Below are 16,040 nucleotides of genomic sequence, written 5' to 3' on the forward strand. Positions count from 1 at the left end.
TTTCTTTACTCCTACTTTCTGTCAGTCTCTCTCGAATTTCAATGTGCATATACACCACCTAGAAAAGTAGTTACACCACCGATTCAGTTTCAGTGGATCTGGGCTGAGGTCTGAAATTCTGCACTGTTAACAAGCACCAGGTGATGCCATGGCTGCTGACCCAAGGATCACACTATAGGTAGTGAGGATCCACACCAGTGTCTCTACATGTCTACCTGAACCAGCAGCAGCAGCACCCAGGGATATGTCAGGAATGCAAATACTCAGGCCCCACCCAGACCTGCTAAAACTGAAAATCTGGGCAGGGCCCAGAAAGCTGAGTTTTATAGTAACAAGCCAGGCACAGTGGCTCACGCCTGTAATCCCAGCACTTTGGGAGGCCAAGGCGGGTGGATCGCCTGAGGTCAGGAGTTCAAGACCAGCCTGGCCAACATGGTGAAACACCATCTGTACTAAAGATATTTTAAAAATTAGCCGAGCGTGGTGTCGCACGCCTGTAATCCCAGCTACTCGGAGGCTGGGGTGGAAGAATAGCTTGAATCCGGGAGGTGGAGGTTACAGTAAGCCAAGATCATGCCACAGCAACCAAGCCTGGCCGACAGACTGAGACTTCATCTCGATAGATAGATAAATAAAACATAGTAACAAGCTCTCCAGGTGATTGTGATGCAGGCTTGAATTTGAACACCATCTCTCCTACAGTTCCAGACCCTGACAGATGTAAGGCAAGACTAAGAAAATTCACTGTCAGCATGAACACGCTTTTGCAAATGCTGAAACGACTGCAGCTTCCTTAGACATTCCACCTGCAACCCAGCTAAGATGAAGCAGGTGGTAGTTTAACAGAAAAGTTCCATATTCATAAACATGTTTAACTCCGCTTCACAGAAACTTGCCAGAAAAACATATGATTTGCCAATCTGACCAAGAAGGAATAGCTGTAATGAGCACGACATTACAAAAAGAATCACACCGTTAATAAAAAGACAGAAAGAAAAAACAAACACGGGGCATGATCTGAAGTCATCCTTCACCATTAACTGTTTTTAACTGTGCTTAAAAGGGAATTTCCATAGTCCATCTCTATGCGGTCTCCTGATTTGCAGCCAATTTTGCAAAATGGTAAGTTGCACTATTGTCTTTAAACTTTTCAAAGTCAGTTAGGCAGGGAAAGACCCGTCACCATACCCCAGGACAGGTGCCAGAACTTTCAGTGTAGCAAGGATCATAATAGCAAAAAAACAAAAAACAAACAAAAAAAAACCAGGGAACAACCTGTTTTTGCAAGGAATGGGAGAAAGGGTAATTCCAGCAGGGCACATCCACACGTGAGACAAGCATCCATCATGAACACAAATGAAGCAAGCCGGGCATGGCAGCAGTGCACCTGGAGTCCCAGCTACTTCGAAAGCCAAAGCAGGAGGATTGCTTGGGACCAGGAGTTCAAGGCTGCAGTGAGCTACGATCGCACCACTGTATTCCAGCCTGGGGAACAGAGTGAGACACCAGTTCACAACTCCCCCCCCCCACCCCCCCAAAAAAAAAACTAAAATGAAGCAGATCAGAATGAATGAACTAAAACTATATATTATTAATTACACAACAGAGAACACTACGTACAGTATGATTCCATTTAAATCTGTCAAAATATTTAAATACCTAGATGCTTGTCCATTTTTTTCTAAAAGCATACAGATAACTGTCACTTTGGAGGAGAGGAATTGATGGAAGAGAGGACAATACACTTTTCGTTTTACATCTTTCTGTATTTTTCTTTTTTTTTCACGATGGATGACAAATATTTGTTCAGCACCTGCTATGCACTATTTTACATACTGAGGATATAGCAGTCAACAGAAAAGACAAAAATGCCATCTGGAGCTGACATCCTAGTGGGGAAAGGCAGCCAATAAAATAAGTCTATTTGATTTTTTTTAAAAACTTTTTTTTAATTTTTTTTGAGACAGGGTCTTGCTCTGTTGCCCAGGCTGGAGTGCCATGGCTCGATATCGGCTCACTGCAACCTCTGCCACCCAGGTTCAGGGGATTCTCATGTCTCAGCCTCCTGAGTAGCTGGGAATATAGGCATACACCACCATGCCCAGCTAATTTTTTTTTTTTTTTTTTTTTTTTTTTTTTAAGCAGAGACAGGGTTTCACCAGGTGGACCAGGTTGGTCTCGAGCTCCTAGCCTCAAGTGACCCACCTCGGACTCCCAAAGTGCTGGGATTACAGGCATGAGCCACCGCACCCAGACCAAAATAAGTAAATTTTAGAGTGTGTTTAGATCATGCCACTTGACATGTGGCCCACGGGACACTGACAATCCACACTTTGTGACCAGTTGCTGATAAAATAAGGAGGCAGCACCATAATGTAGATCAACTATGGCACCAAGCGTGCCACTTGGCTCAGCTCACACTTTGTTTCTTGCAAGGCTATCTAAACACAGCAAGCAGAGGGCACTGGTTTGCATCCTGGCACAAGCTGCCTATATCACAGTGAACAGATAACAAACAATTCCTAAACAGGTTGGCTAAGAAGCTGCTAAATGTGAATAAAATAAAGAAGAATGGAGAAGATGGCAAATGTTTAAGGCAAGTGTTTAGGGAAGGCCTTGCTGACATAGTTACCTTTTTTTTTGTTTTGTTTTCTTTTTTTTGAGACAAGGTCTCGCTGTCGCTCAGGCTGGAGCGCAGTGGCGTGATCTTGGCCCTCTGCAACCGTCGCGTCCCAGGTTGAAGCAATTCTCTTGCCTCAGCCTCCCGAGTAGCTGTGACTACAGGCATGCGCCCCTACGCCTGGCTAATTTTTTTGTATTTTTAGTAGAGACTGGGTTTCACCATGTTGGCCAGACTGTTCTTGAACTCCTGACCTCTGGTGATCCACCTGCTTTGGCCTCCCAGAGTGCTGGGATTACAGGCATGAGCCACTGCACCTGGGCGACATAGTGACCTTTTAAAAATATTCAGGTATGCAGACAAAATAAAACATCAAATAATGAGGGCCAGGAAAAATGTGGCCTCACTCACCAGGAAGGGTGTGCAGACCCAGGTGAAGGTGCCCACGGCTGCCAGGTAGGCAGACTTCTTCAGCACCTTCAGCTCCTCCTGCCTGATGGCCAGCACCTTGTCCTTGAACGCCAGCTCCCACGCATAAAGCTTTAGCACCTTGATCCCATTGAGAATTTCATTCATCAGCTTAATCCGATTGTCTTTGCTCTTCATGTGGGCCACCTTGGAAGAGAAAGGCAGTCAACACATCTGGGGCGACCCTGGGATCAGACCATCACTCAACATCACCAGCTATTCTTTCTCATCAATTTTATTATATGCTTTGACATGTGAATTTTTTTTTTTTTTTGAGACGGAGTCTGGCTCTGTCGCCCAGGCTGGGGTGCAGTGGCCAGATCTCAGCTCACTGCAAGCTCCGCCTCCCAGGTTTATGCCATTCTCCTGCCTCAGCCTCCCGAGTAGCTGGAACTACAGGCGCCCGCCACCGCGCCCGGCTAGTTTTTTGTATTTTTTAGTAGAGACGGGGTTTCACTGTGTTAGCCAGGATGGTCTCGATCTCCTGACCTCGTGATCCGCCCATCTCGGCCTCCCAAAGTGCTAGGATTACAGGCGTAAGCCACCGTGCCCGGCCGTGAATGTTTTTTATATTGATTTTTTCTTTTCAATAGAGATGCGGTTTCAGCACACTGCCCAGGCTGGTCTCAAACTCCTGTGCTGGGATTATAGGTGTGAGCCACCTCACTGGGCCTCAACATCACTGTCTATTAAAAACAGGCCTCCTGAGGGTGGGAGAGCTGACCCTGTAATCCCTATGAGCCCTACTCTTGAGTCCCGAGACCACACCAAAGGACTCCGCTATCAAGGAAAAAAAAACTCTTCAAATCATGTTAGGTTGATTTGGAGAAACACACTCATTGGAGAAACACACTCAATTTCAAATCCAGAAATAGAGGCAAGAAAAACCCTTCAAGTGTCCAGAAAAGAAGGGATTCAGTCCCTATTCTGCTGACCCAAACACAGGAGACATGGTGTTGGTGGTTTTCTTCTCTGTTTTCTTATTTTTTCTTTTTTTTTTTTGTGAGACAGTCTCGCTCTGTCGCCCAGGCTGGAGTACAGTAGCATGATCTGGGCTCACTGCAACCTCTGCCTCCCGGGTTAAAGAGATTCTCCTACCTTAGCCTCCTGAGTAGCTGGGACTATAAATGCCTGCCACCATACCTGGCTAATTTTTCTGTTTTTAGTAGAGACGGGGCTTCACCATGTTGGCCAGACTGGTCTCGAACTCCTGACTTCAAGTGATCCACCGACCTCAGCCTCCCAGAGTGCTGGGATTACAGATATGAACCACCACACCTAACCTGTTTTATTTTATTTCTTGTCAGCCCAGTTTTCTTTTTTGGGGGAACAGCATCTCACTCTGACATCCAGGCTGGAGTGCAGTGGCACGATCATAGCTCACTGCAGCCTTGAATTCCTGGGCTCAAGCAATCTTCCCACTTCAGCCTCCTTAGTAGCTGAGACCACAGGCACATGCCACCACATCTAGTTCATTTTCGTATTTTTTTGTAGAGACGGCATCTTGCTATGTTGCCCAGGCTGGTCTTGCACTCCTGGCCACAAGCCATCCTCCTGTCTCAGCCTCCCAAAGAGCTGGGATTACAGACATGAACCCCTGTGCCTGGCCCATGGTTGTTAAAATAGTGAAATGTTTCTGTACTGGCTAGCACTGGTTCCAAACAGTGGATACTTGTGCAGTGCAGTTGTTAAATATTTTTAATACCACCAGCATTCTGTGTATACCAGCAACTTTTCTAAGCACTTTACATGTATTCAGACACTTAACATTCACAAGAACTCTATCATTGAGTGCTACAGTCATCCCCGGGTCACAGATGGGAACAATTTAAGCTACAAGATCTCGAGGACAGTGACTGAAGTGGGTTCAGAGTCGGGTCACTCAGGGAATCCTACACATCAGAGACTGAAGGGTGACTCGATCCTAAAGCCCCTGCCTCACCAACCCCACCCAACCCTAACCCGTGAGGCCTCTCCTTCCAACGGGCCCATGTCCTGAAACTCATCTCCCTGTGGTACCATCAGGGCAGCCAAGTGCTCCCATTTGAAATTCCACAGCACATCATCAATATCCATCAACAGAAGAGCACAGAAATAAACCGCACCATCTCCATTATGGACCAAAAGGCACCAGGTCGGGAGAATGAATTGAAGCTATACAGCATAGCACAGAGAGGCCCCCAAAGCAGGGCACTAAAAGACAAAAATCATGCTGTCACGTAGGCCCATTTAGGTAAAAACAGATATGGTAATAATATCACACACACACAGACCAACATATATAATGGCCAGGCATGGTGGCTCATGCCTGTAATCCCAGCACTTTGGGAGGCCAAGGCAGGTGGATCACCTGAGGTCAGGAGTTCAAGACCAGCCTGGCCAATGTGGTGAAGCCTCGTCTCTACTAAAAACACAAAAATTAGCTGGGTGTGGTGGTGGGCACCTGTAATCCCAGCTGCTCGGGAGGCTGAGGCAGGAGAATTGCTTGAACCCGGGAGGCAGAGGTTGCAGTGAGCCAAGATTGCACCATTACACTCCAGCCTGGGCAACAAAGTGTGACTCCATCTCAACAAACAAAAAAACCCCACATATATAAAAACCAAACCTAACTACACCATTAATCAGGTCTGTATATACATACATAGAAAATTCTAGAAGGAGTTGCTTCTATATATTTGCAGTGGTTGAGAGAGTAGGGAAGGGGGTATCCCCTTTTAAGTACTTTGTATGATTTAAACTTTTTTTTTTTTTTTTTTTTTTTGACACAGGGTCTCACTCTGTTGCCCAGGCTGGAGTGCAGTGGCACAATCATGGCTCACTATAGCCTCGACCTCCTGGGCTCAGGTGATCCTCATGCTTCAGCCTCCCAAGTAGCTGGGACTACAGGCACGCATCACCACACAAAGCTAACTTACCCATTTGTGGTAGAGACGGGGTTTCACCATGTCTCCAAGGCTAGTCTTGAATTCCTAAGCTCAGGCGATCCACCTAACTTGGCTTCCCAAAATGCTGAAATTACAGGGGTGAGCCCGGCTTGAACTTTTTTATAACAAGAAACCACAGTCTGTTACTTGTGTATTTAAACATTTTAAAATACAAAATATCTCCAAAAATAAAAATCTGAAAGCCGGGCATGGTGGTTCCCACCTGTAATCCCAACACTTTGAGAGCCTGAGGCAACAGGATCACTTAAGCCCAGGAGTTTGAGACCAGCCTGGGCAACAGAGCAAGGCCCCATCTTAGAAATTAATTACTTATTTTAATTTAAATAAAGACATTAACACCATGTCTGGTACAAGGTAAGACCTAATAAGAGGGAAAAAAGTAGGGGGTAATTTGCACTCAACTCTTGAAAGCTGAGTCATACACACACATAATAAACAAGACAATGGGAAACAAAGATTCTCAGAGGCTCCCAGACCTTCTGATTCCAGTCACCGGCCTACAAGGTCTAACCATGTGTCAGGAGCTCTCAATCTTGGCCGCCCAATATAACGACCTGGGAAGCTGTACATCTTGATGTCCAGACCCCACTCACGATAAGTGAATCAGAATCCCAGATACGGGGCCTGGGCATCAGCATTTGTTAAAGCTCCCCAGGTGACTCCAACTGGCAAGCAAGGCTGAGAACCCCAGGGACTGAGCAGAAGGAACTGGACTAAAATCTGCATGGAGAGGCTCCTGCCTAGGGCCTGGCTTGGGGGCCCGCAGAGACACATGCCTTACCTGATACGTCTTGGTCTTCATCGCCATCACAGCATTGACGGGCACCATGAGGACCATCACGGCCACTCCAGCCAGGATGGGAGGGCCCAGGTTCTAAGGAAGGAAAGGAGACTCTTAATCACTCACCAGACAGGAGAAAGCAGGGCCCTTAACAGCTTCCCGGCTGATCAATCCCATGTGGATGCTGCTGACCAAGTTCAGGACAAGGTGTGTTACTTTTACCCCACAATAGGGTGTTAAGAGCCTGTGGTTTCATTCCTGAGCATTTCTCTGGGTCCTCCCAATCCCTTGAAGAATAAGCAAGTCCATGCTCCTTTCTCCTAAGCACCTGGGGCCACATGAGTTGTGTAAATTACAACTTTAGAATTCTAATTTTTTTTTTTTTTTTTTTTTTTTTTTAGGAGATGAGATTTCGCTGTCTTGTCCAGGCTGCAGTACAGTGGCTATGTGTATCAGTGATCCACCTACTTTAGTCTCCAAAGTAGCTGGGACTACAGGTAAGCATTAGGTCTTGCTACACTGCCCAGGTTGGTCTTCAACTCCTGGGCTCCAGCAATCCTCCCAATTCAGCCTCCCAAGTAGCTATGACTACAGTCACACCACCATGCCCAGCTAATTTTTTTTGTTTGTTTGTTTTTGTAGGGACAAGGTCTCACTATGTTTCCCAAGCTGGTCTCGAACTCATGGGCTCAAGCGATCTTCCCACCTCTGCCTCCCAAGTAGCTGGGATTACAGGTGCGAGCCACCACACCCAGCTTAGATTTTTAGAAAGGTAATAAGGTAGTAAGCAGAAAAGTGTGAACATGACCACCTGACTGCTTATCCTGCTTGAAGGCTACTTACAAGTTTAGCCCTTGGCTAGTGTCTGCATACTTGCAGGGCTTCCACCAATAACAGAACTGGTAAGAGTGGCTCAGTGTGCCTCACCTGTTTGTACCAACAATATGGTTTATGCTGAACACCGCTTTCCCTCTAGGAGTCTAGACTTTTGGTATGTGCCAAGCAAAGGGTGCTTATGTGACCTGCCCCTAAAAAACCCCAAGCACTGGGCTCCTACCAAGCTTCCCTGGTTGGCAACATTTCACATGCATCATCATAATGGTGGCCGGAGAATTAGTGCACCTGTGTGACTCTGCTGGGGACTCCCAGAAACCTGTACCTGGCTTCCTTTGAACACTGCCCCATGTGTTCCTTAATCTTTGCTAATTTTGCTGTATTAACTTATAGCCTTGTGGCCAGGTGCAGTGACTCACACCTGTAATCCCATCACTTTGGGAGGACAAAGTGGGAAGATAGCTTGAGGGTGTAAGTTCGACACCAGCCTGGGCAACATAGCGAGACCCCATTTCTAAAAAAAAATAAATAACTTAGCCAGGCATGGTGGCGTGAACCTGTGGTACCCAGCTAGATGAGAGGACAAAGTGGGAAAACTGCCTGAGACCAGGAATTTAAGGCTGCAGTGAGCTATGATCCCATCACTGTACTCCAGCATGGGCAACAGAGCAAGACTCTGTCCCTTAAAAGCAAAAACAAAGTAACAAAAACATAAGACAGCCCCCACAACAAAGAACTGTCTGGTCCCAAGTGTCAACAGTGCTGAACTCAAGCAACTACCATCTAAAACAAGATGTGATGTTAGACAATTTTGTTAATGGTTCACAAACCAATCCTGAAGCCAATTCTAAAAGAAACGTTCCAAAAATATTTTTCCCATAGTAGCACTTTTGTGAAAGTAGATTCCCCAAGACATCTGCTTGAAAAGACATTCATTCAGATTTTTATTTTTTCTTCTAGAGACAGGGTCTTGTCTTGCCACCCAGGTAGGAGTGCAGTGGTGTGATCCGAGCTCAATGCAGCCTCTGAACTCCTAGGCTCAAGCAATCCTCCTGCCTCAGCCTCCAGGGTAGCTGGGACCACGGGTAGGCACCACCACACCCAGCTAATTTTTTTTTTTTTTTTTTTAGAGACAGGGTCTCACTATGTTGCCTGGGCTGGTCTCAAACTCCTAACTTCAAGCAATCGTTCCACCTCAGCCTCCCAAAGTGCTGGGATTACAGGCACATGCCACCTATATCTGTGCCCAGCCTATTAGATAATTAAATTCTGGTGTTTTTTTCTGAGTTGTATTATTAGAAACACTTTACCCACCTTCTGCTCTACAGATGTACAAAAAAAGCAAACTACAGACAAATAAACCAGTAATTTTTTCCTCTTCCTTTTTCTCTCTTTCTTTTTTTTTGAGACAGATTCTCACTCTGTTGCCCAAGCTGGAGTGTAGTGGCGCAATCTCAGCTCAATGCAACCTCTGCCTCCCGGATTCAGGCCATTCTCCTGCCTCGGCCACCCAAGTAGCTGAGATTACAGGCATATACCACCATGCCCAGCTAATGTTTATATTTTTAGTAGAGACAGGGTTTTGCCATGTTGGCCAGGCTGGTCTCCTGGCCTCAGATGATCCACCCACCTCGGCCTCCCAAAGTGTTCAGATCACAGGCATGAGCCATTTCGTTCAGCCCTTCTCTTTCAATAACAGGTAATAATTTGAGCTGTGCCCATTATGCACCAGGCCCTGCTGGGGTTGTACCCACGAAGACACAAAAGTCAGCTGCTGTGTGTCTGCAAGTAGCTAACATGTTACCCGTCAAAGAGGAGGCAGTACACTGAGCATGAAAAAAAAAAAAAAAAAAAAAAAAACAACTATTTCAGAAAGTGGACCGGGCACGACACGCCTGTAATTCCAACACTTGGGGAGACCACAGAGGGTAGATCAGCTGAGGCCAGGAGTTCAAGATCAGCCTCGCCAACATGGTGAAACTCCGTCTCTACTAAAAATACAAAAAAAAAAGAAAAATTAGTGGGCTTGGTGGTGTAGGCCTGTAGTCCCAGCTACTCGGGAAACTGAGGCAGGAGAACTGCTTGAACCTGGGTGGCAGGGGTTGCAGTGAACCGAGATGGCACACTGCACTCCAGCCCAGACAACAGAGCGTGACTCCATTTCAAAAAAAAAAAAAAAACTACTCCAGAAAGTATTATTAGATGAGTTCCTATACTAAAGTTACTGGGATTCAAAATCTAAAAAAACGAGAAAGTCCATCTAATTAAGAGGGGAGGGGAAATCAATGCAAGTAGTGTCTGCTACAGCCTGGGGGGGATGAGCAGGCTTAAATCAATTAGGAAGGAAGGAAAGGCAGGTGACAAAGACCCAGAAGTGGCAAAGCACAAGGCATGTGTTGTGCTATGAGCCTCTTTGCTCATCATCATTTTATTTTGGCAACACTCCCTCCTCACATGGAAGGGCTGTCGTCAATCACATCTCTTCTGCCATGGGAGAGGACATGTGACCCAGGCTGGCCAATCAGTGAACTCTGCCTCCTGGGCTACAGTGATGTGGTTCAGGGGTGTGAACAGGACCAAGCCAGGCCAATCAGAGTGCTCTCTGAGACTGACTCTGGCTGTGCAGAGAAATGCTGCCTTGTCTTTTCTCTGGCCCCTTTATCTGTCAGGATGTTATCAGCCCAAAGCTATGGAGCCATGTGGGGAAGTACCACTGAGAATGATGTCAACTCAGAGGACAAGAGGGCTAGGAAATGATGAGTGAGTGAGTGAAACTGAGTAGACAACATTGCCTGATCTCCTGGATCAATCCACACCTGAAGCTAGTCCCCAGATTTCTGAGATACATGCAGCCCCAAAGTTCCCTTTATTTACTTAGGCTACTTTAAGATAGATGTCTATCCCTTGCAATTGAGAGAATTTTGACCACCATAATTAGGGACCAGTGAATAAATGAGTCTGGTCAGCGTTTGGGAGGATTCAATGGGAGAAACATGTGTCCATTGTAGGGGAGTTAATTACTGACACTGTCAAGGAAAGAGAAAATGAAAACGCCAGGCCACCAAGGAGAACATCAATCTGACAATTCAGGAAAGGAACAAAATACCGAGGAATTGGTTAACAGGCTGGAAAATAAGATATGAACGACAGCCGGAACTGCCAGGGAGCTATACATGCCATTACCACCAACACCCACTCCCTCAGCCCGCTGCCCACACGTACGAGTCCCTCCCTGCATGCAAAGGGGAACGGCGTCAAACACACACCCGCCACAGGAGGTAGAGAGCAAGGATGACTTGCAGGGGGGCTGACCAGATCATGTTAATGTATGTGGCCAAGTCCATGAACCTCTGGGCGTCCACAGACATGAGGTTGACGATCTCCCCGACCGTGGAGGATTTTCTGGCTGCATTGGTGATCACCAGGGCCTGTGGGACAAAGGAGAGGGAAGGTGGGTGAGTGCGGCGGGTGAAGAGGCCTGACTCTCCCTCCAGGCCCACGGAGAGGAAGGAGACTTTCAGGGGCGGAAATGCCGCATAGATCTCTGCTCCTCCCCTCCTGACCTATCTGTCTGCCCAGGATGCCTCTGTCATCTCAAAGCCCACATTCTTATCCATGGTGCTGCCTCCCAACCTCGAACTCATCAACTGGCAAGGGACCTTAGGCGTCCTCGAAACCAGGTCTTCACATGCTTTAATGTGCACACATGCAGCCGGGTTTTTTTGGGGGGAGTGGTAGGGGGTGGGGGGAGTTGTTTCAGATCCTGCAGGTCTGGGATGTGGCCTGGGATTCTTCATTTCTACTATGTTTCCATGCTGCGCCAATGCTGCTGGTCCCAGAACCCACTGAAGGACCGAGGGTCTGGGCCAGGGTCTCTAAGTCTTGGCATTCTTGACATCTGGGGTTGGATAATTCTTTGGGGGTCTGTCTATCTTGTACACTGTAGGAGGTTTACCAGCATCCCTGGCCTCCACTCACTACATGCCCTCACCCCCAGTTGGAACAACCAAAAATGCCCCCAGATATTGCCAAACATGCCCTGGAGGCTGGGGTGCAAATCTCCCTGGCCCTCAAACATGGTTGTACACTATCGTCTGGTGAGTTTTAAAAACACTAAGACATTAGCAGGTGTGGTGATGCACGCCTCTGGTCCCAGCTACATGGGGGACTGAGTTGGCAGGATTGCTTGAGCCCAGGAGGTGGAGGCTGCAGTGAGTCAAGATCGTGCCACTACGCTCCAGCCTGGGTGACAGAGCGAGACCCCGTCTCAATAAATAAAAATAAATAAAAAATAAAAACACTGACACCTGGCTGCAACCTCAGCAATCTCAATTTCACTGGTCTGGTACAACCTAGGTGTCGGGAAGTTTTTTCGAGACAGGGTCTCATTCTGTCACACAGGATGGAATGGAGGGCTACCATCAGGATTCACTGCAGCCTCCAACTCCTGGGCTCAGGCGATTCTTTTAACTCAACCTCGTGAGTAGCTGGGACTACAGGTGCACACCACCATACCTGGCTAATTTTTTTTATTTTCTGCAGAGTGGGGTCTTGTTATATTGACCAGGCTGGTATTGAACTTCCAGCCTCCAGTGATTCTCCCATCTTGGTCTCCCAAACTGCTGGGATTACAGGCATGAGTCACAGTGCCTGGCCTGTAGCAGTTTAAGCTCCCCAGGTGAGTCTAATTCACAGACAGGCTTGAGAATCACCCTTCATCAAGTACCTGCGAGACTGCCTCTTCCTAACCTATGGGCCAAGCAGTTTCCTTGACCTCGAGACAAAAAAAAAAAAAAAATGTATAGGGATCAAGAAGATAATTTGGTTCCTTTGAAACTGGATGTACACAAATGCCTGCTACATACTCTTATCATGCAAGGAATGTGCCACCTGCTCAGTTCAAATTAAGAGTGATAACAGGCTGGGTGCAGTGGCTTATGCCTGTAATCCCAGCACTTTGGGAGGCTGAGGCAGGTGGATCACCTGAGGTCAGCGGTTCAAGATCAGCCCGGCCAACGTGGCAAAACCCTGTTTCTATTAAAAATACAAAAATTAGCAGGTTATGGTGGCAGGCACCTGTAGTCTCAGCTACTTAGGAGGCTGAGGCAGAAGAACTGCTTGAACTCAGGAGGTGGAAGTTGCAGTGAGCCAATATCATGCCACTGCACTCTAGTCTGGGGGACAGAGTGAGACTCACTCTCAAAAAAAAAGAAAAACAAGAGTGACAGTAAACTGAAACACAGAATGTTAACAGCAGAACGAGGATCCAAATTGGATTTCACCACACGGAGGGCCACCAATCCATCTAAGAAACTCAATTACCCAGAGCTGATACACAAGGACATCTACACGCCAACCCTTGAAATCAGCTTTGCTAACGTACAATGCCTGATGCCCAGTGTCCATGCCACCTAAGGCCACGGAAGTTACCCTCATCCTACTGCTCCGGAAGCTGGGCTGGAAATCCCCACGCTGGTCCCAGAGTAACCCAGGGCTGCAGGAGGGGATGTCAAAGTCGGGCCACATGCCAACGGCACAGCGCCCCCTACCTTCCGATAGACAGCCCCAATGACGGCGGTCTTGATCCTCATGCCGCTGACGAAGCAGATGTGGAAGTACTGGTGCAGCACCAGGGTCTGCAGGCAGGCAGCGACGAACAGCAGCGCGGTGTAGAAGTAGCCCTGCCAGTCTGGGGCCTTTGTGTCATTCACGAAGTTGATGAGCAACCTGCAAAGGAGCAAAGAGAGGGCCTGGAATGACTTGTGACATGTGGGGGCAGGGAAAAGGGCTTCAGTGTTGGGCATTCCAACTTTCTCCTGAGCCAGACAGGCTAGACACTATCACTTCAGTTTCACAGATGGAAAAACAAGTCCACAGCGGTGATCTGGCTGTGCAGGTGGCCCAAACTGCTCATAACAGAGGCCTCTGTCTTGGGGTTGTGTACTAAATACTCTAGCTCTCTCTCATCACCAGCAAGTCACCCAAAGGAATTGCACAGAGAACACCAGGGAAAGAGGTAGGGAGGGAAAGAGAATGAATGTGCAGCCCCTAAGTCACAGAGCAGCACAGTGCCAGGGAGGAGACAGGCAACCTCCTTTCGGACTCCCCGGTTCCTGAGTTTTGTTTTTTTTTTTTTTTTTCTTTTTTTTGGAGACAAAGTCTCCCTCTGTCGCCAAGGCTGGAGTTCAGTGAAGCGATCTTGGCTCGCTGCAGCCTCTGCCTCCTGGGTTCAAGCAATTCTTATGCCTCAGCCTTCCGAGTAGCTGGGATTACAGGTGTGTGCCACCACGCCCAGCTAATTTTTGTATTTTTAGCAGACGGTTTTGCCATGTTGGCCAGGCTGGTCTTGACCTCCTGACCTCAGGTGATCTGCCCGCCTCAGCCTCCCAAAGTGCTGGGATTACAGGCATGAGCCACTGCGCCCAACCCTGGTTGCATTTTTTCATGAGATCTGCTGGCATTTCCTTGCTCTTGGTTTCCCAAGACAATGCCATATCCTCCCCATTTGGGTTTCAGGGGAGCCTAGTGAGTTTCTGTTACTTGCAAACAAAGTGGTCTTCACTAATATGGTAATTAAGTAAAGCGTAAAGCAAAGCTAGGCAGTGACCGTGGCTCACATCTGCAATCCCAGCACTTTGGGAGGCTGAGGCAGGAGGATTGCTTGAAGTCAGGAGCTCGAGACCAGCCTGACCAACATTAAAAAGCAAGACCCTGTCTCTATTTTTTTCAAAAAAGCTAAGGTAAAATGGAGACATCTGGCTAGGAACCCACTTCAGGACACAGCATGACCCTGGGGTTATGACTGATGCAAATGAAAGACCAAACCCAAGGAGGGAAAACAGAGCCCACCTGGGAGGAAAAGGGTCTTACTTTAAGATCTCCGGCCCGGAAAACATCATCAGATCGTGGATGGCCTTAAAGAAGAAGCTCATGAGGAAGTAGGGCCCAAAGGTCTTGTATAACACCTTAAACAGGGAGGGGTTCCACTCCTTCTGTGGGGACTTGACAATCAAAGCCTCCACCTCCTCATTCGCATCCACCTTGGAACTGTCTTTCGGCTGGGCAGGATCCTTGGAGGAGTACACGACCTTCACTGGCTGCCTGGAACACAAGGAGGTGAAGCCGTTGTGGTGTCTGCCAGTGATGCAGCCCCCCCGCACCGGAGGGACATGGCCAGGGAAAGTCACCCTTCAGGGAAGGCAGAGTCAAAGACGACAAGCCCAGGGAGAGGGGCAGCTCAGCACAGTGGTTACAAACACGGACTCCAGAGCCACCGGCTCAAGGTCTGGCTTGGCCACTGGCCAGCTGCGTGGCTTCAGGCAAGGTCCTTAAAACTCTCTGGGCCTCAGTTTCCTCCTCTGTGAAATGAGGATAAAAGCAGGACCTCCCTCCAAGGTAGGTAAGATTAAACGAGTTGAGTAAGTGAAAGACTGAGAAAACTGATGGCTCCAAACTGATCTAGAGTCAAGGTAATGCCTATCAAAACCCCAGCTGGCTTCCAGGTAGAAATTAATGAGCTAACTCTAAAATTCACATGGAAACTCAAGGATCCACAACAGTCAAAACGATCATGAAAAATAAGAACCAAGTTGGAGAATTCACAGTTCCTGATTTCAAAACAATACAAAACAACAATCATGGCCAGGCATGGTGGTTCACACCTGTCATCCCAGCACTTTGGGAGGACAAGGCGGGTGGATCACTTGGGGTCGGGAGTTTGAGACCAGCCTGACCAACATAGTGAAACCCCATCTCTACTAAAAGTACAAAAATTAGCTGGGCGTGGTGGCAGGTGCCTGTAATCCCAGCTACTTGGGAGGCTGAGGCAGGAGAATTACTTGAACCTGGGAGGTGGAGGTTGCTGTGAGCCCAGATCGCACCATTGTCTCAAAAACAAAGAACAACAATAGGCCAGGCACAGTGGCTTACGCCTATAATCCCAGCACTTTGGGAGGCCGAGGTGGGCGGATCACCTAAGGTCAGGAGTTCAAGACCAGCCTGACCAACATGGAGAAATCCTGTCTCTACTAAAAATACAAAATTAGCCAGGCATGGTGGCGCATACCTGTAATCCCAGCTACTTGGGAGGCTGAGGCAGGAGAATCGCTTGAACCCAGGAGGCAGAGGCTGTGGTGAGCTGAGACTGCACCACTGCATTTCAGCCTGGGCAAAAAGAGTGAGACTCCATCTCAAAAAAAAAAAAAAGAACAATAATCAAGACAGGCAAAGTGACAGGCATATATAGATATACAGTTCAATGCAAAAAAAAAAAAAAAGAGAGAGAGAGAGAGAGAAAGAGACCAGCCAGGGCAACACAGCAAGACCCTGTTTCTTAAAAAAAATTTTTTTTCACTAGGTGCAGTGGTTCATGCCTGTAATCCCAGCACTTTGA

The 16,040-nt window shown here is 47.6% G+C and overlaps 2 protein-coding genes across 2 annotated transcripts in view; one reads left to right on the plus strand and one right to left on the minus strand.

Annotated features, from left to right (window-relative positions):
* CEP20 (centrosomal protein 20) overlaps nt 1-16,040 on the plus strand; it is a 345,441-nt gene that overhangs the window by 154,392 nt on the left and 175,009 nt on the right. The gene's annotated exons all lie outside the window — the stretch shown is intronic.
* The window catches only part of ABCC1 (ATP binding cassette subfamily C member 1), a 197,366-nt gene that overhangs the window by 85,254 nt on the left and 96,072 nt on the right, over nt 1-16,040 (minus strand). Inside the window, exons 8-12 of the mRNA XM_050774061.1 lie at nt 14,519-14,749; nt 13,198-13,375; nt 10,915-11,076; nt 6,815-6,907; nt 3,032-3,235 (exon numbers count right to left, since the gene is read on the minus strand). Of these exons, the coding sequence (XP_050630018.1) occupies nt 3,032-3,235; nt 6,815-6,907; nt 10,915-11,076; nt 13,198-13,375; nt 14,519-14,749 (868 nt within the window). The remainder of the gene's footprint in view (nt 1-3,031; nt 3,236-6,814; nt 6,908-10,914; nt 11,077-13,197; nt 13,376-14,518; nt 14,750-16,040) is intronic.

This window comes from Macaca thibetana, chromosome 20 (genome assembly GCF_024542745.1).
Source record: "Macaca thibetana thibetana isolate TM-01 chromosome 20, ASM2454274v1, whole genome shotgun sequence".
Taxonomy (NCBI): domain Eukaryota; kingdom Metazoa; phylum Chordata; class Mammalia; order Primates; family Cercopithecidae; genus Macaca; species Macaca thibetana.